This window comes from Nerophis ophidion, linkage group LG23 (genome assembly GCF_033978795.1).
Source record: "Nerophis ophidion isolate RoL-2023_Sa linkage group LG23, RoL_Noph_v1.0, whole genome shotgun sequence".
In the NCBI taxonomy this organism is placed as follows: domain Eukaryota; kingdom Metazoa; phylum Chordata; class Actinopteri; order Syngnathiformes; family Syngnathidae; genus Nerophis; species Nerophis ophidion.
In genome coordinates, this window is record NC_084633.1 from 38,974 (window position 1) to 62,699 (window position 23,726).

Genomic DNA, 23,726 nt, shown 5'->3' on the forward strand with positions numbered 1-23,726 from the left:
TCTGATCAGATGGGCTGCGGAGCGTGCCAAAGTTTTTGGGCCGAATGATGATAAATACATGATTTCTTTGGTGTATAATACTGGGGCATTCACACAATAATTAAACAGATCAAATTGCCTGCAAAAAGAGCAGGGGACAGGAAACTCCATCCATCCATCCATCATCTTCCGCTTATCCGAGGTCGGGTCGCGGGGGCAGCAGCCTAAGCAGGGAAGCCCAGACTTCCCTATCTCCAGCCACTTCGTCTAGCTCTTCCCGGGGGATCCCGAGGCGTTCCCAGGCCAGCCGGGAGACATAGTCTTTCCAACGTGTCCTGGGTCTTCCCCGTGGCCTCCTACCAGCTGGAAGTGCCCTAAACACATCCCTAGGGAGGCGTTCGGGTGGCATCCTGACCAGATGCCCGAACCACCTCATCTGGCTCCTCTCGATGTGGAGGAGCAGCGGCTTTACGTTGAGCTCCTCCCGGATGGCAGAGCTTCTCACCCTATCTCTAAGGGAGAGCCCCGCCACCCGGCGGAGGAAACTCATTTCGGCCGCTTGTACCCGTGATCTTATCCTTTCGGTCATGACCCAAAGCTCATGACCATAGGTGAGGATGGGAACGTAGATCGACCGGTAAATTGAGAGCTTTGCCTTCCGGCTCAGCTCCTTCTTCACCACAACGGATCGATACAACGTCCGCATTACTGAAGACGCTGCACCGATCCGCCTGTCGATCTCACGATCCACTCTTCCCCCACTCGTGAACAAGACTCCTAGGTACTTGAACTCCTCCACTTGGGGCAGGGTCTCCTCCCCAACCCGGAGATGGCACTCCACCCTTTTCCGGGCGAGAACCATGGACTCGGACTTGGAGGTGCTGATTCTCATTCCGGTCGCTTCACACTCGGCTGCGAACCGATCCAGTGAGAGCTGAAGATCCCGGCCAGATGAAGCCATCAGGACCACATCATCTGCAAAAAGCAGAGACCTAATCCCGTGGCCACCAAACCGGAACCCCTCAACGCCTTGACTGCGCCTAGAAATTCTGTCCATAAAAGTTATGAACAGAATCGGTGACAAAGGACAGCCTTGGCGGAGTCCAACCTTCACTGGAAACGTGTCCGACTTACTGCCAGCAATGCGGACCAAGCTCTGACACTGATCATACAGGGAGCGGACTGCCACAATAAGACATTCCGATACCCCATACTCTCTGAGCACTCCCCACAGGACTTCCCGAGGGACACGGTCGAATGCCTTCTCCAAGTCCACAAAGCACATGTAGACTGGTTGGGCAAACTCCCATGCACCCTCAAAAACCCTGCCGAGAGTATAGAGCTGGTCCACAGTTCCACGACCAGGACGAAAACCACACTGTTCCTCCTGAATCCGAGGTTCGACTATCCAGCGAAGCCTCCTCTCCAGTACACCTGAATAAACCTTACCGGGAAGGCTGAGGAGTGTGATCCCACGATAGTTGGAACACACCCTCCGGTCCCCCTTCTTAAAGAGAGGGACCACCACCCCGGTCTGCCAATCCAGAGGTACCGCCCCCGATGTCCACGCGATGCTGCAGAGTCTTGTCAACCAAGACAGCCCCACAGCATCCAGAGCCTTAAGGAACTCCGGGCGGATCTCATCCACCCCCGGGGCCTTGCCGCCGAGGAGCTTTTTAACTACCTCAGCGACCTCAGCCCCAGAAATAGGAGAGTCCACTACAGATTCCCCAGGCACCGCTTCCTCAAAGAAAGACGTGTTGGTGGGATTGAGGAGGTCTTCGAAGTATTCCCTCCACCGATCCACAACATCCGCAGTCGAAGTCAGCAGAACACCATCCGCACCATACACGGTGTTGATAGTGCACTGCTTCCCCTTCCTGAGGCGCCGTATGGTGGTCCAGAATCGCTTCGAAGCCGTCCGGAAGTCGTTTTCCATGGCTTCCCCGAACTCTTCCCATGTCCGAGTTTTTGCCTCCGCGACCGCTAAAGCTGCACACCGCTTGGCCCGTCGGTACCCGTCCACTGCCTCCGGAGTCCTATGAGCCAAAAGACTCCTTCTTCAGCTTGACGGCATCCCTCACTGCTGGTGTCCACCAACGGGTTCTGGGATTACCGCCACGACAGGCACCAACAACCTTGCGGCCACAGCTCCAATCAGCCGCCTCGACAATAGAGGTTCGGAACATGGTCCACTCGGACTCAATGTCCCGCACCTCCCTCGTGACATGTTCAAAGTTCTCCCGGAGGTGTGAATTGAAACTCTCTCTGACAGGAGACTCTGCCAGACGTTCCCAGCAGACCCTCACAATGCGCTTGGGCCTGCCAGGTCTGTCCGGCATCCTCCCCCACCATCGCAGCCAACTCACCACCAGGTGGTGATCGGTAGAAAGCTCCGCCCCTCTCTTCACCCGAGTGTCCAAAACATGAGGCCGCAAATCCGATGACACAACTACAAAGTCGATCATGGAACTGCGGCCTAGGGTGTCCTGGTGCCAAGTGCACATATGGACACCCTTATGTTTGAACATGGTGTTTGTTATTGACAAACTGTGACGAGCACAAAAGTCCAATAACAAAACACCACTCGGGTTTAGATCCGGGCGACCATTCTTCCCAATCACGCCTCTCCAGGTTTCACTGTCGTTGCCAACATGAGCGTTGAAGTCTCCCAGTAGGACAAGGGAATCACCCGGAGGAGCACTTTCCAGTACTCCCTCGAGTGTACCCAAAAAGGGTGGGTATTCTGAACTGCTGTTTGGTGCGTAAGCACAAACAACAGTCAGGACCCGTCCCCCCACCCGAAGGCGAAGGGAAGCTACCCTCTCGTCCACTGGGTTGAACTCAAACGTACAGGCTTTGAGCCGGGGGGCAACCAGAATTGCCACCCCAGCCCGTCGCCTCTCACTGCCGGCAACGCCAGAGTGGAAGAGGGTCCAGTCCCTCTCGAGAGAACTGGTTCCAGAGCCCTTGCTGTGCGTCGAGGTGAGTCCGACTATATCCAGCCGGAACTTCTCTACCTCGCGCACAAGCTCAGGCTCCTTCCCCCCCCAGTGAGGTGACGTTCCACGTCCCAAGAGCTAGCTTCTGTAGCCGAGGATCGGACCGCCAAGTGCCCTGCCTTCGGCTGCCGCCCAGCTCACAATGCACCCGACCTCTATGGCCCCTCCTATGAGTGGTGAGCCCATTGGAGGGATGACCCACGTTGCCTCTTCGGGCTGTGCCCGGCCGGGCCCCATGGGAACAGGCCCGACCACCAGGCGCTCGCCAACGTGCCCCAACTCCGGGCCTGGCTCCAGAGCGGGGCCCCGGTGACCCACGTCCGGGCGAGGGAAATCTGGGTTCATTTCGTTGTAATTCCATAGAAGTCTTTGAGCTGCTCTTTGTCTGATCACTCACCTAGGACCTGTTTGTCTTGGGAGACCCTACCAGGGGGCATGAAAACCCCCAGACAACATAGCTCCTAGGATCATTGGGACACGCAAACTCCTCTACCACGGTAAGGTAGCAGCTCAGAGAGGAGGACAGGAAACTCCAGACAGAAAAACACAACTGAACAAAGTAATGGTTTGTTGGGATGCAGGACCGTGACATTTAGGGGTTTTTACGTGTCCTGCACTGAGCTGGCTTTTGTCAGGTCACTCGGTCTCAAAGCACTTGGCTGCAATTGTCTTTCCCCGCGACCTCTGGAGAACAGCTAAAGGAACCATTGGATTCTTGGGTATCTCTCGTTAACTACAGTATACTTAAGATCACCATTAACAGTTTAAAGAGGAACTACACTTTTTTGGAATGTTGCCTATCATTCACAATCCTTATGTAAGACAAGAAAACATATGTTTTCTTTTTTTTCCTGCATTCCAAGGTATAAATAAACATTTGCCAAAGTCAGCTAACAATGGAACCAATAAGGCTTGCTCTATTTTAATTTTCCTGAAGGAACTCTCCTGAAGGAATCAATAAGGTACTATCTATCCATCTAAAAAAAAAACATCCAAACACCTCCATCAACCTTTCATATACCTGTGTAAGTATATATGTAATTTAGTAACTGGCACATTCGTAATACCATGTAATATTTACGTATTTTGCTCATATTTATTTATTTCAAAATTAGGCAAATATAATACGTATTTATTTCACAGACGCATCACAATGTTCGCTTTTCCCCCCCAACAACGACAAACCTACTACTCAAACAACAAAGACTACTTTGGGAAAAATGATGATCCAGAACCTTATATTTCTTGCCTGAATATACAGAGGATGAGCTCTGAGTTTTAGAAACTGTGTGCCAAACAGATTAAGCTTTGGTGAAACACTAAGCGGGCAGCACGGTGGATTTGGGGTTACTGCATGTGCCTCACAATAGGAAGGTCCTGAGTAGTCCTGGGTTCAATCCTGGAGTCGGGATCTTTCTGTGTGGAGTTTGCTTATTCTCCCCGTGACTGCTTGGGTTCCCTCCGGGTACTTCAGCTTCCTCCCAACACTAAATTGGTCCTAGTGTGTGAATGTGAGTGTGAATGTTGTCTGTCTATCTGTGTTGGCCCTGTGATGAGGTGGCGACTTGTCCAGGGTGTACACTGCCTTCCACCCGAATGCAGCTGAGATAGGCTTCAGCACCCCCCGCGACACCAAAAGCGACAAGCAGCAAAAGATGGATGGATGGATGGATGGATGGATGGGGGGAGGGAGGGAGGGATGGATGGATGAATGGATGAAACACTAAGCATCATGCAGCAATATTGCTAAGTGCTGAAAAAGATATACAAACAACTAACATAATAAAACCCACACTTACTGTACAACGTCTGCTCTCACTGGGATGCTAATATACTGTACAGATGAAGAATTAATCATAAATTTTGCAAAGAATTAAAAAAAAATTGGTAGCAATTTCCAGGTGAAGACCATGATTTATAATCCAAAATTAACTTTTGCCAATTTAAAGGCAAACCAGGAGAAGAACGCTGGCCGAATATGTAAAAAAAAGCAGCATAAGATAGCTTTCTGTGATCCATGCGTCGCTAATTATAGATAGTATGTGTTCGCGCTTATGACAAAAATACGCGGTTAATATTCAGGTCATGACTTGTAAATGGAGTATTGTTGGCAGTTTTTGTATGGTTATTTTGAGGGCTTTGTGGGTGGAATAGAACAGCTCTCCTTGACTACATTGTTAGCTGACTTTTGTTATTTACGATTTAGAATGCAAAAAAAGAAAGAAAGAAAAAGAACTTTGTTCTTGTCTTACATAGTATTTGTGAATAATAGGCAAAATTCCCCCAAAAAGTTAAGTTCCCCTTTAAAAATGGGACACAATTATATACTGGTAATGTTTTATAATCACATTGTGTCACTGATAGCAAAGACCTCATCTCTCACTCATTTACAAGTGTCCAAACTGACCACAGGTGTGATATATTTGCAGGTTACGCCCCATCGACGTGGAGTTCATGAAGAGATTGGGAACGATAGTGAGCATCGTGCCTGTCATTGCCAAGGCTGACACACTCACCATTGAGGAACGACAGGAGTTCAAAGAGAGGGTGAGGAAACCTGTTCACACAAACACATTGGAGCCTCAAACTGACCTGTGTTTTACCTTTAACCCACTCCCAGATAAGGCAAGACTTGGCAGCCAACGGAATTTGTGTTTATCCCCAGAAAGAGTATGACGAGGATCCAGAGGAGCGCTTTCTCAACGACAGGCTGAGGGTAAGCGCGCTGTTACGTTTTGTTTACTCCAAATAGAATCAGATTCATTGGCCAAGCTTTTGTTTATAGTGCGTCCCTTAAGACTGTCCAGGGTTCAGCCAAGGGTTCAGATCACTTGCTGTGTTTAAACTGTTTGCGGTAACCTTTAGAAAAACTGCCAAATCCTTATGCTTTTGCTTATTCACGTTTTATGTTCATCTTGCCTTTTAGAAGGAATTACTACCGTGTTTTCCGGAACTACTAAATTTAAGGGGGAAAATATATTTTTATATTATAGCTAGGGGTGTAACGGTGCATGTATTTGTATTGAACCGTTTTGGTACGGGGGTTTCGGTTCGGGGGTTTCGGTTCGGTTCGGAGGTGTACCGAACAAGTTTCCACACGGACATTTTAAGTAGCGTACCGCACGTTGTGTAAACAATACACACCGAGCCACAACACACGGCATGCTAGCAGCGACTGGGCTACGATTGACTGACTATACCTCCTCTTTTCAGCGGATATGTCCTCTTTTGCGGGGCTGTCCGGGTGGAGTTTCTAAAATGCCTCAAATGGCTGGCATTTTAAGTTAAATTTGCGTGTATTTTTAACGTACGTTCAGGGTTGAGAAGGGGTTGAAAACAAAATAAATTGTGTACGCAGCAGCATTGGTGAGGGAGGGGCAGAGACAGAAAGAACGAGAGAGTTATGAGAAACGGGCATGTGCCACCAGGCTCTGCTTTTTACCCATAGATTTATCAGATTTTATTTTTTAATATCTATAGCAGGGGTGTCAAAAGTGTGCCCCGGAGGCCATTTGCGGCGTACAGCTAATGTTTTAAAGCCCCACGGCACATTCTAAAAATACTATTAAAATAAACAAAAACATAACAAAAGTGAAATAAAAAAAGCTTAAAAGTTAAATAGTAATTTAGAAAAAGTTGCAATGTTGACTAATAAAACAAAGCTGTTTTTTTTTTTCTTTCAAACTGTAATTTCTCAAAACATAATATTGAATCAAAATGAATGTTATTATGAATTATTGACCTATCCAAGGTTCCCATTACTTCACATCAAATATTCCACTAAGAAAAATATTTATGGTGGAAGATTTTTCAAATTTGGTATATAAATAACCAAAAAATTTATATTTTGTTGTTTTCTTACTGTACCGAAAATGAACCGAACCGTGACCTCTACACCAAGGTACGTATCGAACCAAAATTTTGGTGTACCGTTACACCCCTAATAATAGCCGCATCAGACTATAACCCTCAAATATATATGTTGTGAAATGAATTATTTAAACAGAAATATTCTGTAAATGTTTGTTTACATGCATCAATCATTTCCAAATGGTGTCTGTAACACGGTAGTAAAACGGCTGATCGAACAAAACATAAGTCAATGTCATGGACCCACTAGCTGCGGAAGCTAGTTCTTTAATCAGCTAAACAGACTCAATAACTCAACGTTGACATCCTGGTGAATTTACTGAGGAATTTTTAAAAATGAAATAATACAAAAATAATGCTGTTGTAAGTTAATAATACTAACACAGACACTTGTAAATGTGTTAGCACATTACGATAGCATGTACAAATATGCATGAACAATAAATACAAATTCAAAATAAGTTTTGCTTTTTTTTGGTGAAAAAATAGTAGTTTGAAAGGAGACACGCAATGCAGCAATTTACATGGCTTGGATTCTGAACAATACAATGTTTTAGTTGATCTTTTTAGAACATTATAAATTGTACTTCGTATAGAATGATTGTTAACAAACTAAATAAAAACCCTGCTCTGGAAGGCAGAACTTCAGCATTGAATAAAATACTTTTGTAAAGAAAAATGTAACATTGCTCTTTAAATGCAAATAAATAAACTCCAGTGTTGAAATTAATAAAGTGTAAACTTAAATCTTCTGTTTTGACATAAATACTTATGTAAACGAAAATTTATTATTGCATATTGTATGTAAGTAAGTAATAAACTCCAACATTGACAGCGCTTTAGCGAAGAGCGACCGTTGTAGTTATCGTTCTTTATCATGCTCCTTTCTTACCATACATGGTACCTTAGGTAAACGATTCCACCACGGTAAGCTGCTTTTTAGCAGGAGTTTGTTTTTGTTGTTATGTTCTTGTTCGTCTTCTTGTTGAATTTCCCCCACTTTCAGATGCTGGAACAGGTTTAGTTGTGCCACTGTCATTTTTGAATAAACTTTGCAGCGCACCGCCCCTTATTCCACGCCTGTTGTCACAAATCCCAACCACTAACGACACTAGTCCTTTCTTTCTCACTCTCGCTTGTGTTAGAATTAGCCATGTTGTGCTAAATGTGTGTGAATATCCCTAAGGAAATGACTGGGAGGGGTAATGAATGTTCACGGTGCATAAAGCAAGAGGTAGAAAAGACATAAAAATATTTTTCCTTTTTTAAATCGTCTGCAACAAACAGAATTTATGGCTAATTTATTTCGCAGGCCGAATTCGAAGACATTTAAAAAAAATCTATATACAGTATTTAGTTAACGAGTGAAGCTATCAAGTTATACATATATTTTTTGGGAGGGCTTTGGGAGGTATTCTCGCTACCCAGCAAGCACAAGACATTAAAACAATGTTGAGAACTTTTTAAATTAGGTCTGGATGTTAAGCAAACATAACGTTGAAACAACATGCTTTTTGACAACATTGAATCAATGTTGGGTTCTGACATTGATTTGACCGTTGAATTTGGGTAATTTTCCAGCAGTATTTTACAACACAAATACAACGTTGAAACAACATGCTTTTTGACAATGTTTATTCAATGTCAGGTCGTGACGCTGATTTGATCATTGAAATTTGGCCATTTTCTTACCAACAAAATGGATCGAACTTTAGACATCAACGTTGTCTCAATTTACAAATACAACTGTTTTGCAACTTTGTTGTCAAAGTCAGTTTTAAAGAACATGTACTGTATTTTCTGAATCATAGGGCGCACCGGATTAAAAGGCACACTGCCAATTAGCGGATCTATTCAGGTCTATTTTCATACGTAAGGCGCACTGAATTATAAGGTGCATTAAAAGAGTCATATTATTAGGATTTTTTTCTAGCGGTGTAGCGTGCAAGGACGGGAATGGAAGAAGTGTCAAAAGATGGAGCTAACTGTTCTAATGACATTCAGACTTTACTTAAATCAATAACAGAACAGCATCTTCTCATCCGTGGGTCAATAATGCTAAATCAACACCGGAAATGTGTCCCGTGAAAAAACGTCCGACTGGAACCCTTTAATAACTAAAGTTCTGTGGGTGACTTTTGTAAACCCACTACAGTTTTTAGCGCTTTGATAGCTAGTCTAGTGACATATATAAGTAAGAACTTTACGCTACTTTATATTAGAAATGGCAACAGCGGAAGATGAATGCCACATAAGACGGTAGAGAAAAAGAAGAAGCTTATAATTACGGACTACAATGACGGAGGCGCGCACATTTTCAGGACTTATGCAGATCCCAAATACTGTACACATCAGCAGGTACCAAAAGGTAAGAAAATTTGCTTTTGCATAATATTGCGAAACAAAACTCAAGATAATATTTCTGCTAATAGGTGCCATTTTGCGGTCCTTACGCACACACCATAATAATACTCGTATGTTTAGTGCGCCGACAATCCATCCTTCATAGCTTACCGAAGTCTTACTAAAAACATTTTGAAATGAAAATGAAAGGATTTTAAGTAGAGATGTCCGATAATGGCTTTTCTGCTGATATCCAATATTCCGATATTGTCCAACTCTTATTTACCGATTCCGATATCAACCGATACCGATATATACAGTCGTGGAACTAACACATTATTTTTGCCTAATTTTGTTGTGATGCCCAGCTGGATGCATTTATTTTCCAAAATAAATCAACTCAGGTTTTGGGAAAAAATGCCAACATGGTGCTGCAATATTTATTATTGAAGTCACAAAGTGCATTATTTTTTTAAAAGAAGGAATCAATAAAGTACTATCTATCTATTCCTCAAAACCACAGCTTGGAATTTGGGACATGCATGAGGAGGTTGAGGTGGGCGGTGTTGGCGGGGTGGTGGGGGATGGGGGCATTTAGGTGGGGGTGTGGGAGGTAGCGGGGTGTGTATATTGTAGCGTCCCGGAAGAGTTAGTGCTGCAAGGGGTTCTGGGTATTTGTTCTGTTGTTTTTATGTTTTGTTACGGTGCGGATGTTCTCCCAAAATGTATTTGTCATTTTTGTTTGGTGTGGGTTCACAGTGTGGCGCATATTTGTAACAGTGTTAAACTTGTTTATTCGGCCACCCTCAGTGCGACCTGTATGGCTGTTGACCAAGTATGCTTGCATTCACTTGTGTGTATGAAAAGCCATAGGTATTATGTGATTGGGCCGTAACTTAAAGGCAGTGAATCCGAGCTAATGTCGCTATATCTTGCTGTGGTAACCGCCATGTTGTTTGTATTGGCAGCACTGTATGACGTCACAGGGAAATGGACGGTCACATCGCAAATAGCGAAAATCAAGAACTTTAAAGCTTTTTTTAGGGATATTCCGGGAGGTGTAAAATTTTGAAAAAAACTTCGAAAAATAAAACCAGCCACTGGGAACTGATTTTTATTGTTTTTAACCCTTTTGAAATTGTGATAATGTTCCCCTTTAAGGTTAATTGACGCTCTGTTCTTCTCCCTACGTCCGTGTACCACTCCGTAGAGCGGCGTTTTAAAAAGTCATAATTTTTACTTTTTGAAACCGATACTGTTAATTTCGGATATTATATTTTAAAGCATTCATCGACCAATAATATCGGCAGCCCAATATTATCGGACATCTCTAATTTAAAGTGTGCTTTATAATCCGAAAAATACGGTATGTATAATCAACGTATCAATGTCTTGTGCCTGCTGGATAACAAGACTCCAGCTTGGAATTGCTCCTCTTTGGTTTTTCATTTTAACTGAGACAATTCCTAATAGAAATGAAATTATAAGACTCACGCTCATTCACCCACGATGATATTTGTGTGTATAATAAAGACGTGTCATTTAAGTCATAATTCACTGCTCTGGCAAGGAATGTGTAATGAAACAGAATTGTTTTTGCAAGACTGACATGTTTTCATTCTCGATTCTTGAAATGAACTTGAGTGGGACATGTTTTTTTGTGTCATACATGTAGGAAAACATTCCCTTTGCTGTGGTGGGGACCGACAAGGAGCACCAGGTGAATGGAAACAAGGTGTTGGGCCGTAAAACAAAGTGGGGAATAATTGAAGGTGAGGACAAAATTCAATAACCCCTTTGACATGAGCGTATTATTGATAAATGAATAACCCCCAACTTCTCTGAAGAAGTCACCTTTTCACCATCACAAGGAGGACGGCTGTCATATCAACTACTGCTGGGACTTGGGGTTCGTTGGTGTTAAAGTTGTATTTTATTGTATTTATTTCGGATATGGTGAAAAAGGAGAAAAAGAAACCCCAAAAGACAACAACAATGATTAATAAAAGAAAATAACGATTAAAGAAATAACAACATAGTAATTTTTCATGTTCATGTTGACAGTTTCACATTCTAACATGTCCGAAAAGGAGTAGGAAGAAGCAGAGCTTTTTTTAATCCTACCGCTTTCAAATCTGGAAATACTTTCTAACACAATTATGCCCTTCCTTTTTCGTTCTTAAACACAACAGCAATATATTAGGTTCAGGATTGTTTATCAGTATTTCTTTTCATTGTACACTTTGAACAATCTCCCAAACATCAGCACATTGTTTGACTTCTTTGCTTAATCCATTCCATAATTTGATTCCGCATACTGATATACTAAAGGTCTTAAGTGTTGTGCGTGAATACTAATGTTTTAAGTTAAGTTTTTGTCTAAGATTATATTTTTCCTCTTTTGTGGTGAAAAAATGTTGTGCATTTCTGAGTTGCAGGGTATAATTTCCTTTATGCATAATTTTAGTTGTTTGCGAAAGCACCAAGTCTTTGAATTTCAATATTTTGGATTCGATAAATAAGATGGTAGGTTTGGGTTTTAGGTGGTGAGGTTTTTTGAATAATCAGAATTTTTGCATATTTTTCCATGTGATTTTTTTTTATGAAACTGTTTTTTAAAAAACAGCACTGAAAAGTCCCTTTTAAGTACCAAGTAATTATGTCTACTGTTGTTGTATATTTTTTCTTACTATTGACCAATTAATTTTAGGTATGAAAATTTGACTTCATTGCTTTAATTTGAAGATTTAAAAAAAAATTAAATCAGTCAACTATGATTTTCTACTTTCTTTTGATCCTTCTACTCGTTAATGCAAGATTAGCAGCACATTTTAAGCAAAATGTGTTTTTTTTTGCAGCACGGTAGGGCAGGGGTTACTGCATGTGCCTCACAATACGAAGGTCCTGAGTAGTCCTGAGTTCAATCCGAGGCTCGGGATCTTTCTATGTGGAGTTTGCATGTCCTCTGGCTTCCTCCCACCTCCAAAAACATGCACTTGGGGATAGGTTTATTGGCAACACTAAATTGGCCCTAGTGTGTGAATGTGAATGTTGTCTGTCTATCTGTGTTGGACATGTGACTTGTCCAGGCTGTACCCTGCCTTCCGTCCGAATGCAGCGGAGATAGGCTTCAGCACCCCCCGCGACCCCAAAGGGACAAGCGGTAGAAAATGGATGGATGGATGGTGTTTTTAAGTCTTTGAACTGCCGGACTGACTTTTTGTTGTAATAAAAAGCAGTGCACTCCATTTGCCTCATTTGCTTTAAGATATGTTGTATTAACAGCCAATAAATGGTTTACACATTATATAATATTCATTGAATTTACTAATACATTGAATTGTTTCCTTTTTCATAGTTGAAAATGTGGAACATTGTGAGTTTGCCAGTCTGCGAGATCTTCTTATCAGGTGAGCCCGAATTGTATTAATTTTTATTGTATTCATTTTTCATACTATTATTCATATTCATTATTATGAGTGTTTTAGGGACTGGAAAAGGGACTTTTGACATGATGTTTAAATTTCTAATAATGAACAGCTGGAGTTCCAAAAGCAGGAATTTTATTAAATGTGGTTCTTTCCAGAATAACATTGCTTTTTAGTGGTAGAGCACATTACAAAAATAAATGCGATTTCTAATGTGAATGCAATCTGACCCGCATGCGCACATGACGTCATGAGTGCAGTGTTTACGGAAGTAAACATTGCTTCCACTCCAGTCGGTCTCAGTACTGGCGCATATTTAACAATTTCAAGGATTTTATGCAATCAAAGTCAACATTTTCTGAACCGAATTGTTGCGCGGAGAAGATTAGGAAGGAAAAGGACAAGCATTTTGGCTCTCGCAGTCTGCTTGAAGAGTGGGTCTGTGGGCGAGCAGTCGGAGAGTTCCTAAAACATTTTATTTTCACCTGTTTTCTGCTCCATTGTCAACTCCGTTATTACTTTTTGAATACATTCTGGTCGGATGAATGCGATCTGAGTGCGGGAGCGTTCACATTAAGGACACATCACATATACAGTACAGGCCAGAAGTTTGGACACACCTTCTCATTCAATGCGTCTTCTTTATTTTCATGACTATTGTAGATAGTCACTGGAAGCATCAAAGCTATGAATGAACACATGTGGTGTTATGTACTTACAACTGAAAACATGTTTTATATTCTAATTTCTTCAAAATAGCCACTCTTGGCTCTGATTACTGCTTTGAGCACTCTTGGCATTCTCTCGATTAGCTTTAAGCATACTTGTGAAGTGAAAACTATTTCGGGTGACTCCCTTTTGAAGCTCAACGAGAGAATGCCAAGAGTGTGCGAAAAATGTATTATTCTGAAGAAACTACAATATAAAACAATGTTTTCAGATATTTCACCTTGTTCTGTTAAGTGCATAACTCCACATGTCTTCATTGATAGATTTGATGCCTTCAGTGACAATCCACAATGTAAAGAGTCATGAACATAAAGAAAACACCATGAAGGAGACGGTGTGTTCAAACTTTTAGCCTGTACTGTATATCACATTTTTATCCACATATAAAAGAGGCCTGGTCAGATATGGAACATTAGGAATTGCACTGTTCACACTCACTTGAAAAAGTACGATACAGGTCACATATGGGCAAAAAAAATCGGAACTTGACCTGCAGTGTGAACAAGGTCTTAGACACGGGACACACGTAGAGTAGCTGCTTGCCTAAAATAATTGTAGATTGGGCTCCCAAGTGTTTTTATCGACGTCTATTTGAATCCATTAAGATGACTTGCAAGTGTCAGAGTCAGCGTTAATTAGTTCGGCACTCCTTTGTACCTCACAGCTCGCTGTGGATTATCCCTTACATAAGATCCCGTCTGTTCTCTACTTAACTGCCCTGCGAGGGAGTTCATCTGCTGATTCAGAACGCTCGTTGGTGTGTGCCTCTAAAGTTATTTTACTCCAAAAATAACCAATTCCAAAATTCCATCACTGCAAATTACACTAAAGCAGTGGTTCTCGAACTTTATTCACCAAGTACCACCTCAGAAAACACTTGGCTCTCAAAGTACCACCATGATAACCAACGTTAAAATACAGTAGCGTAGGAGGTTCGAGTTTTCAATAAAAACAAGGCAGAGGTTTTATTTAACAAGTATATTTAATAGTTTGGCCACTGTAACATTACACACAGTTTGAACAGTAACACTATGTTTAAATATAGGAAAATAAAACACCGTACATAAGAAATTTATCAAATCTTTGGCGTATCAATAGATACCACTAGTGGGGCCCGTTCCACACTTTTAAAAGTCACTGCTCTAAGGTATTGTTTCTTCAAGTGAAATATATTAACAGTAAATATGTAAGCAATTCTTCTCTGAATCTTTTTTTCGTCCAACAGGATGTAACGCATAGCCATTTTATTGTGAGCGCCGAAAGTGTGTGCTTGTTTTTTTCTATAACACTGCTCTGCGTGGGAGATGAAAATGTCGACAAAATTATCACTATTGTATACATTGATATTAAATATTATCGATATCATGCCTTGTGAATCGATATTGCAAAAACTTTTTAAGCTAGGTAAGAAAAGTGGGTTTGGAACATCGGTCCTCTTTAATTTAAGAGAGGGTCTCCAAAGTACGACGTCATCAATTTGGCCCACGAAACGCCGTGAGTTAAACAAAGTATCGCACCATGGAATGCTTTCAAAACAATTTTAAATATCAGATGGTCTTTGAATGCTACATATTTGCTGCCATCTTGTGGACAATGTGAGTTATCAAAATCATTGACCCTTGAACGTATTTAGATATATATAAGCATAGCATTTACTTATATGGCACAATCCAACCAACCTTCCCTAGTCATGGTGCATTAAAAAAAGCAACATAAAATCAACACACACGGTCACATATAACACAATCTGCTCACTGAACATTGTGGATATTATTAAAAATCATAACAAAAACAAAACTGCACCCATTAAAATCCATTATTCTACATGATGGGAAAAAAATGTAAAACACCCTCTCCACACCTATCCATGTGTAGCGCATTTTTAGCTGCTTGATGTTTCTGATTGATTACAAAACTTTAAGAAGGTCGTCACGGAAACAAACTAGGTCCGAGTCGAACTTTCACAAAAAAATTATCCATTCAGTGGCGGGCCGTGTGTTTCCCACCTAGGCCTTCAGTGATCTCAGACTTCAATAATTACCTCTCAAAATACCACAATTGATGTCACCACACGATCGTTGCTGGAGAAATACTATTCAGGAACATATTTACACCCTATTTTGCATTGAATTACATCAACAGTGTACAAAACGGTTTATTTTCTGATCAATTAAAACGCATCAGCAATTATAATATATACCGTGAATTTCTCTGCTTAGCTTATGCAACTTCCGGTCAATAAAGTTCGATTCACAGTACACACTTCTCAAAGATATATTAACTGATCTGACCACATGATGGCGACAAATACACATGTAATAAAGTTAAATAAATTACAGGCATAACATACTTTAACAACAAGTGTTTAGAATAGAATAGAAAGTACTTTATTGATCCCAGCTTTTAGTTGCCACAGAACAGCTACTGTCATCAACTTGGGATCTGATTGGCTATCGCAACTGTCTATCAACTCTCTGTATTCTCAAATTCATCTGCTAACGGTCTCGATGACGTATCCAATCACAGGATGCGTAAATCTCACGTTTAACTTGACGTCACGCCAGCTAGAAGGCTATACTGACAACAACTCGTGATCTGATTGCCTTTCGCAACTGTCTATCAACTGTATGTGCCCGTTCACTTACAGCATTGTTGATTTTGAAGGCCGGTGGCAGATTCGGTACAGCATGGCAACATAAGCTAGCTGAATTCTGATTGGATACAAACTAAAACTAAAAACAACAGCACTGAAATAAGCATAATATGACATTAGGAGAATATGAATAATTTTAGATATTAAGGGAAAGTAAATTTAATTATGTTAACAAGTCATCATCAGCGGCAATCACTCGAACGACAATCCACCTGGTAGGGGTGTATCCCTTTATGGAGGATGCCTGTGCGTGACTTTGTTTTACGTGGGGGAGACTGGTGAACAGACAGTCGCCACACAATCCTTGACAGAATCGGGTCAGGGTCCAGTGGAATGCAGTCCAAGACGACTGGGGACCCTTTACTGCTGCAGCCTTCCTCCGCCATCGCAGCCGTTGTGGTAGTTCTTAAATCTACCATCTTCCGCCTGCTCCGCCGTTGAGGTCTTTACCGTATCCCTGGCTAGGGGGCAGTCAGGTACTAGGCCTTTGCCAAGGGCCACCTGGGGTAACAGTAGTAAAGTGGTTAACCTCCTAGTGCCCCAAAACCCCCATAGAGGAGCCTTCACTACCGGATGCACTTTAACGTCATGCCCAGGACATTGTTAACTAGTATTTACTAGCTAACATGATTTCTGGTTATGATAGGCCAGAACACCACTGTATCCATTACATTAATTATAAAGCCATCATATTGATATAATAAATACACGTATTTGGCCCCTGGACACATTTTTTTAGTCCAATGTGGGCCACAGGTCAAAAAATTTGGACCTCATTTAGTATTTGATATGTAGAATATGCATTTAAAAATCTATATTGAAGCTACAATCTTTAAAGTGTGATGTGGCGTAAATGGAAAAACGAAATGCCATCCATCCATTTTTTACCGCTGAAAAACTAAATGAATGAATGAAAAGAAAACATAATAATAAAATGTTTTTGTTTGCGCTCTTTGTAAAGGTCTCACTTGCAGGACCTGAAAGACGTGACACACAACATCCACTACGAAACATACCGCGTGCGACGGCTCAACGAGTGCAACATCAACTTCATCAAACAGGGACTTTTCCAGCGGCCACTCGAAAATGGAACTGCCGACAAATCAGAATCAGACAGCCACCTCTGATGCCGTGGTCGGCCCGATGCTCCTGGATTCATGCGCTTCACCCACCCGGGATGAGACATGTCTCTCTCCCCTTGCCCAGCTATTGCTTATTTTTCATGAAAGGTTTTTAATGGGGCACGTGAGTATTTTTTTGGGCACGTGACAATGTTTGCGTTTTCTTGTTTAATGGTTGCATAAACGGGCGTCATCGGCGTGGGCAGGTAGGCACAGTATTATCTAAACTCCTCATCGTCTGCTACGTGAACGCGAATGTGAAATGCCAAATCAGCGGGAAATATTGGCGGATAGATCCACGCCCTAACCCACTTTCCAACCCCTTCCAAGTTCAAACATATGTGAATAGCCCGCCGAGGGCTACCACTGTACAGTCGACACAATTAGCCTTTAAACGTAATTGTTGCGTTAAACTCAAGTACTGGCGATCTGTGATTGACTTGGTAAGCAGAGTCTGCACAGAGTCATCCTCTTTCTTTCACTTATGTAAACATTCACTTGGACAACAATAAATTGCATACTGTTCAAATCGGGGCTGTCCAAACTTTGTGACTGGGGGACCGCTTTGGGTTAGATAAACATTTTGGCCAATATAGCCTATACATATAAATATATATACGTGTGTACATATTATAATGCTATAATGGATATATAATTAATAATTACTATAATTGGATATTAAGAGTATGTAAAAGTTTGAATCCTACTTTGTTTACTTGCTCAAAGTTTTGTAATCAGTTAGAAATATCAAGCCACCAAAATGCGCCTAAAGTGTGAAGAGAGTTTTTTTGCGTTTTTTCCATCATGCCTTGCAACAGATTTAAATGGGTGTACTTTAGATTTTTTTTATGGTGGTTGGCTGTTTTTTTTGTAATATCCACTAGGGGTGTAACGGTACACAAAAATTTTGGTTCGGTATGTGCCTCGGTTCAGAGGTCACTGTTCGGTTCATTTTCGATACAGTAAGAAAACAACAAAATATAAATTTTTGGGTTATTTATTTACCAAATTTGCAAAATGTTCCACCAAAAATATTTTTCTTAGTGGAATATTTGATGTGAAGTATTGGGAACCTTGGATAGGTCAATCATTCATAATAACATTGATTTCGATTCAATATTTGTCAGGCTTGGTAAAAGGATTGGACTCAGATGCAGAGTTGGGACTTTGGACAGGCTTTTATTTTGACAACTTCCTTTCACCTCCGAAGTCAAGAAATAACAATATCTATAATCACAAAAAACTACTCGCCGAAAAGGTTCCAGAAAAGTGAAATGAAGTATATTTATATTGCGCTTTTCTCAAAGTGACACAAAGCGCTTTTTACATAGTGAAACCCAATATGTAATTTTTTTTTACATTTAAAACAGTGTGGGTGCCACTGGGAGCAGGTGGGTAAAGTGTCTTGCCCAAGGACACAACAGCAGTGACTAGGATGGCAGAAGCGGGGATCGAACCTGCAACCCTAAAGTTGCTGGCACGGCCGCTCTACCAACCGAGCTATACCGCCCGGAACAACAAAAAGAAGGAACAACCGAAAATCACTCCGAGCGGAGAAAAACACAAAAGCAAACACAAACTATAATTGACGCCGTATATGCTATAAAAAGTATTTAACAACAAAACGCTCCAACAGGAGGACCAAAACAACAGCTATGAAAATTTCTACACTACATAATCTAATAAAGTTTTAACAAAAATAGTCACTCAAAAAGTTGAGCAATGAATGAAAAGATGGAATGAAACTTACCACTGCGGCTGAATAACGAAATAATCAAAATCACTCTACTGAGGAGGAAGAAAGGAAAACTCAAAATATTCACAAAGGGGTTCAGGATCAAGGGACATAAGCACGAGACAAGGCAAGGCATGGACAAGGACATGGACGCTAGAGAGCACGGATAAACGAGACAATCTGGCACAGAACAAAGGAAGGAGTGAGCTTATAAAACACATGAAGAGTAATAGGGAACAGCTGGAAACAATCAGAGAACAGGGATGACTTCAGACTGATGACACAAAAGGAAGGGCAAGTGACCTGAACCTAGAGGAGAGTTACTTTTCAAATTAAAACATGAAAATCATAAGACAGAAAAACCCAAGACAAGACATCCCTCACCGTGGTGTGTCAATATTATGTTTTGAGCAATGACAGATTGAAAGGAAAAAAAAGCATCTTTTTTTAATTAGTCAACATTGCAACTTTTTCTACATTACATTTAGCCTTTAAGCTTTTTTATTTCACTTTCGTTATCTTTTTGTTTATATTAGTAGTATTTTTACAATGTGCCGTGGGCCTTTAAAACATTAGCTGTGGGCACCCCTGCTATAGATAATAAAAAATAAAATCTGATAGATCTATGGGTAAAAAGCAGAGTCTGGCGACGCATGCACGTTTATCATAACTCTCTCGCTCTCTCTGTCTCTGCCACTCCCTCACGAATGCTGCTGTGTGCACAATATGTTTTGTTTTTAACCCCTTCTTAACCCTGAACGTACATTGAAAATACACGCAACCCTAACTTAAAATGCCGGACATTTGAGGCATTTAAGAAACTCCACCCGGACAGCCCTGCAAAAGAGGACATATCCGCTAAAAAGAGGAGGTATGGTCAGTCTATCATAGCTCGGTCGTTGCTAGCATGCCATGTGTTGTGCCTCAGGGTGCATTGCTTACACAACGTGCGTACGCTACTTCATATGTCCGTGTGCAAACTCGTTCGATACACCTCCGAACCAGACCGAAACCCCCGTACCGAAACGGTTCAATACAAATACACGTACCGTTACACCCCTAATATCCACACAGTTCAGTGAGCAGGTTGTGTTATGTGTGACTAATTTTTTTTTCTACGCCACGACTAGGGAAGGTTGTTTGGATTGGGTCATAGAAGTAAATGCTTTGGATGTAGTGTCATGAAAGTACACTCTATGGTCACTGGCCTGAGTCACTCAAGTTGTCCACAAAATGTCGACTAATAAGCACCTATCGCATTGTCAGATATTATAATTTAATATGCAAACATCCTTCCTGGCCAGATTACTTGTTGAACTTGTGCTGACTCGCCAAATTGAAGACGCCGGCGGGCCGTTGTTTGGACACCCCTGGTTTAAATTCACAGGTTTTTTTTTTCTCCATGTAAAGCCATGCATCTACATTGTGTCTTAAAAATATTAATGCGTGAATTATATTCCAGGGTAGACAAAGAGAACAGCAATGGTCACATTCCTATTGTCCATTTTACGTTTTTGGTAGTAGCGCTGGATGGGCCAGATAAGTGACAGACGGGTGCAGGAGTGGCGCGGATTTAGATTTAAATACAGCAACAGGCAAAATTTCCTCGCCTCTTTTTGTGGCACTGATTCGGGCAGCTATGCATCCTGGGATATCTGCTGGTGGAAAGACAGACGTCGCAGCAACCCAAGTAGCAGGCAGTGGTGCTGTTGCAGAACATTGTGGGGCCAGGAAGAGTATAGAATTCAATTAATTGTTAAAGTACAATTGATTATTAATGAAACATATCATTAGATATTACACTGATTTGAACCGATATCACTAATATGTTGTTTTTTCTCCAAATATTGACCTACTTTGGATTGCTTATAGCACAGGTGTCAAACTCAAGGCCCGGGGGCCAGATCTGGCCCACAAACACCTGGAAATGATATGTGTGTATAAAGTATTCAATATTTTCTCGCTAAATGTAATTTTTTTTTTTTCAATTTGACAGAAAAAATATATGTACTGCTTGAAATTGCATACCTTTTAAACTTTAAAAGTATCCAATATCGCAACAAATATAACATTATATTAGCATACTTTCCAAACATTTTTGGTCTAAATAAAAATAAATACTTAAATATCAGCTTGACTTAGGATTTTACAGCTACATACCCATCAAATTAATAAAATTGACAACACATTTTACGGTGTTCTTAACAGCATATTACTGTAAATAAAATAAAAAATACAATTTTTTTGCGGTCAAATTTTTTACAGTTTTTGACTGTAAAATCTACGGTTGTTGTTTTTAACGGTGTATGACTGTGACTGGAAAGACGGTCCATTTTTTTTTTTATGGTAGAAAAACTGGCAACTAAGTTGCCAGAATAAAGATAAAACTTGTACTTTTTTTCCATTAACAATACAATGTTCTAAAAACCGATGTAAATTTAACACAAAAATTTGGGCAACTAAGCTGCCAGCCCACACCCCCCCCCAAAAAAACCGTGGAACTTTTTGTCCATTTACCGTAAAATGTTGTAAATAAAAAATAAATTAAAAAAACACTATATTTTACAGTAAAATGTTGTAAATATAAAGTTTTTACTGTAAAATTAGACAGTCTACTTAAAACAATTTATAAAATTAATAATGAAATCCATAGGCATATTCATACATTATTCGCTGTTTCAAACGGCCCTCTGATGGCAGCCATAACTGCCATGTGGCCCTCAATAAAAAACAGTTTGACATCCCTGGCTTATAGCATCTTTAACGAAATCTTTAATCATACTTTTATTTTTTGATCAACTGTCCAATACACAGCTTTTCACATTTGAACCGATCGATGCCGCTACTAATTTTCGGTACTTTTGTGCCTGCATGTGATGATGAAATGATAATTGTTTGGGAAATATCTATATATATTTTTTTATTTCATATTTAACTCTGAGCTGGTAAAGTTAACTGGGCTGGCTTTCTTACACTTATGAGTCTCATTTGCAAGTGTTATATTATAAACTTTGTATGCAGTGGCAGTACCAAGACGTGAGATGGCAGTAGAGTTTTGACTACAGTGTGTTGCCGCGGTCGGGAAGTAGTCTTTGTCATACGTACAGCCCGAGGGCCGGAACAGGTTTTATCCGGCCTGCGGGAAGAGTTTGCTAAGTATAAAAATCAACTTGAAATTTTTGAATGAAAGAAACAGCTGTTCTAAATGTGTCCACTAGATGTCGCAATAGCAATTCTTTGTATCTCTGGAGATGATGCTACATATGTACAAAACAAACCATATGATGTTAGTTCACCAGTCGAGAAAAATGATCAAACTACATAAATAACATCATGTAATTTGATTTTGATATTTTTTTTTTATCTTGACAGATTGAAAATGAACACCAATGAGATATGACTGATCAACATTATCACATAAATTATTCAGAAAATTTCAATAACTACAAATAAATATAGAATACTATTTACCGCCACATATAAGTGTAAAGAAAACCGAAAACACTAAGATTTGTACACTTTCAGAATGTGCTTGTTCTATTTTTAAACAAAGAAAACAATCTGAAGTTGTCTTTATTTTTAAGTAATCGTGCCGGGATTTTTCCAGTCCGGCCCACTTGGGAGTAGATTTTTCTCCATGTGGCCCCCGATCTAAATTGAGTTTGACACCCCTGCATTAATTTATCTCAGTGGCGGGCCGTGCATTTCACACCTAGGCCTTCAGTGATGTTCTACTTAGTCCGACTTTAATAACTACCTCTTGTGATACCATGACTTATGTCACCACATGACCACCGCTGGAGAAATACTGTAAAGAAACACACTTGCCCACTACTAGGAATAGGAGCAACTCAATAGTGTACAAAACGCCTGCATTTAAATTAAAATACAAATCCGCATCAGCAATTAAAAACATCTCTACTGTTAAAATAACTGTAAATATTTGAAAGTTAAAAAAAAAAAAATACTTCAAATATCTCAACTAAAAATTTGCAGCACCCATTGGAAGCCGGAAGCACCGCTCATAGTTGGTAGAGAAATTTTGGAAATGCGAGTATGTATCCACCACCTCATCGACGTTTTACTCTCCTTCAGCCATTGTGGGTTAAAAAAGCGAGTGGATGATTACATTTCTTTGCCAGCCGAGCGTGGCTACGGTGTGGCTCTGTTGATCTGCACAGCACTTCCTGGTCTCACAACTCACAACTTGTGATTGGATACTCCCCTGTGAGTCACTAGTGAGTATCCAATCATGGGATGGAAACCTAAGAGGCCAACCGCCAACAACTCGTGATCTGATTGGCTATTGCAACTGTCAACTGGACTGATTTCACACAGCCCTGGCAACTCTGATTGGATAAAAGCTCAACCGTTAAAACAACAACACTGGAGCCTAATACGACATGAAAATAATCTGATGAATGCTTTTATATATTTAGAAAACTTAAATTAAAAATAAAATTATCACTGTATGATCATATATGTCTTTTGTTAAGCCCTACAAAGTGTTTATACTGTAAGTACTGCACTTATTGCACACCAGCTGGTTAATTGTATTTATATTTTTTTGATTACAAATGTAGAGTAGTCAACGTGAAGCTTGTACAACGCGGGTTCTATCTCGTAGTACGCTAAATAATCACTTAATTAAATATTCAAACAATGTGTTACTGTTCAAACTTTGTTACAGTGGACACAAATATTCAATATACTTGTTAAATAAAAACCTCTGTGTTGTTTTTAATGAATATTTCGGCCTATTTAGCTACTGTATTTTAATGTCGGTCATTATGGTGGTACTGTCATGATCTGTGGCCCGGATCATGTTTTGTCATTTTTGGACTCCCTTAGTTCCTGTTTGTGCAC

At 40.7% G+C, this 23,726-nt stretch overlaps 1 protein-coding gene and 1 long non-coding RNA gene across 2 annotated transcripts in view; one reads left to right on the top strand and one right to left on the bottom strand.

Moving 5' to 3' along the window:
• The window catches only part of LOC133541083 (neuronal-specific septin-3-like), a 36,146-nt gene extending 18,492 nt beyond the window's left edge, over nucleotides 1–17,654 (top strand). The window contains exons 5-9 of the mRNA XM_061884171.1: nucleotides 5,411–5,528; nucleotides 5,602–5,697; nucleotides 10,870–10,966; nucleotides 12,553–12,604; nucleotides 16,966–17,654. Of these exons, the coding sequence (XP_061740155.1) occupies nucleotides 5,411–5,528; nucleotides 5,602–5,697; nucleotides 10,870–10,966; nucleotides 12,553–12,604; nucleotides 16,966–17,131 (529 nt within the window). The 3' untranslated portion in view covers nucleotides 17,132–17,654. The remainder of the gene's footprint in view (nucleotides 1–5,410; nucleotides 5,529–5,601; nucleotides 5,698–10,869; nucleotides 10,967–12,552; nucleotides 12,605–16,965) is intronic.
• The window catches only part of LOC133541085 (uncharacterized), a 48,671-nt gene continuing 41,257 nt past the window's right edge, over nucleotides 16,313–23,726 (bottom strand). The window contains exon 3 of the long non-coding RNA XR_009803789.1: nucleotides 16,313–16,505. This is a non-coding gene — a long non-coding RNA (uncharacterized LOC133541085). The remainder of the gene's footprint in view (nucleotides 16,506–23,726) is intronic.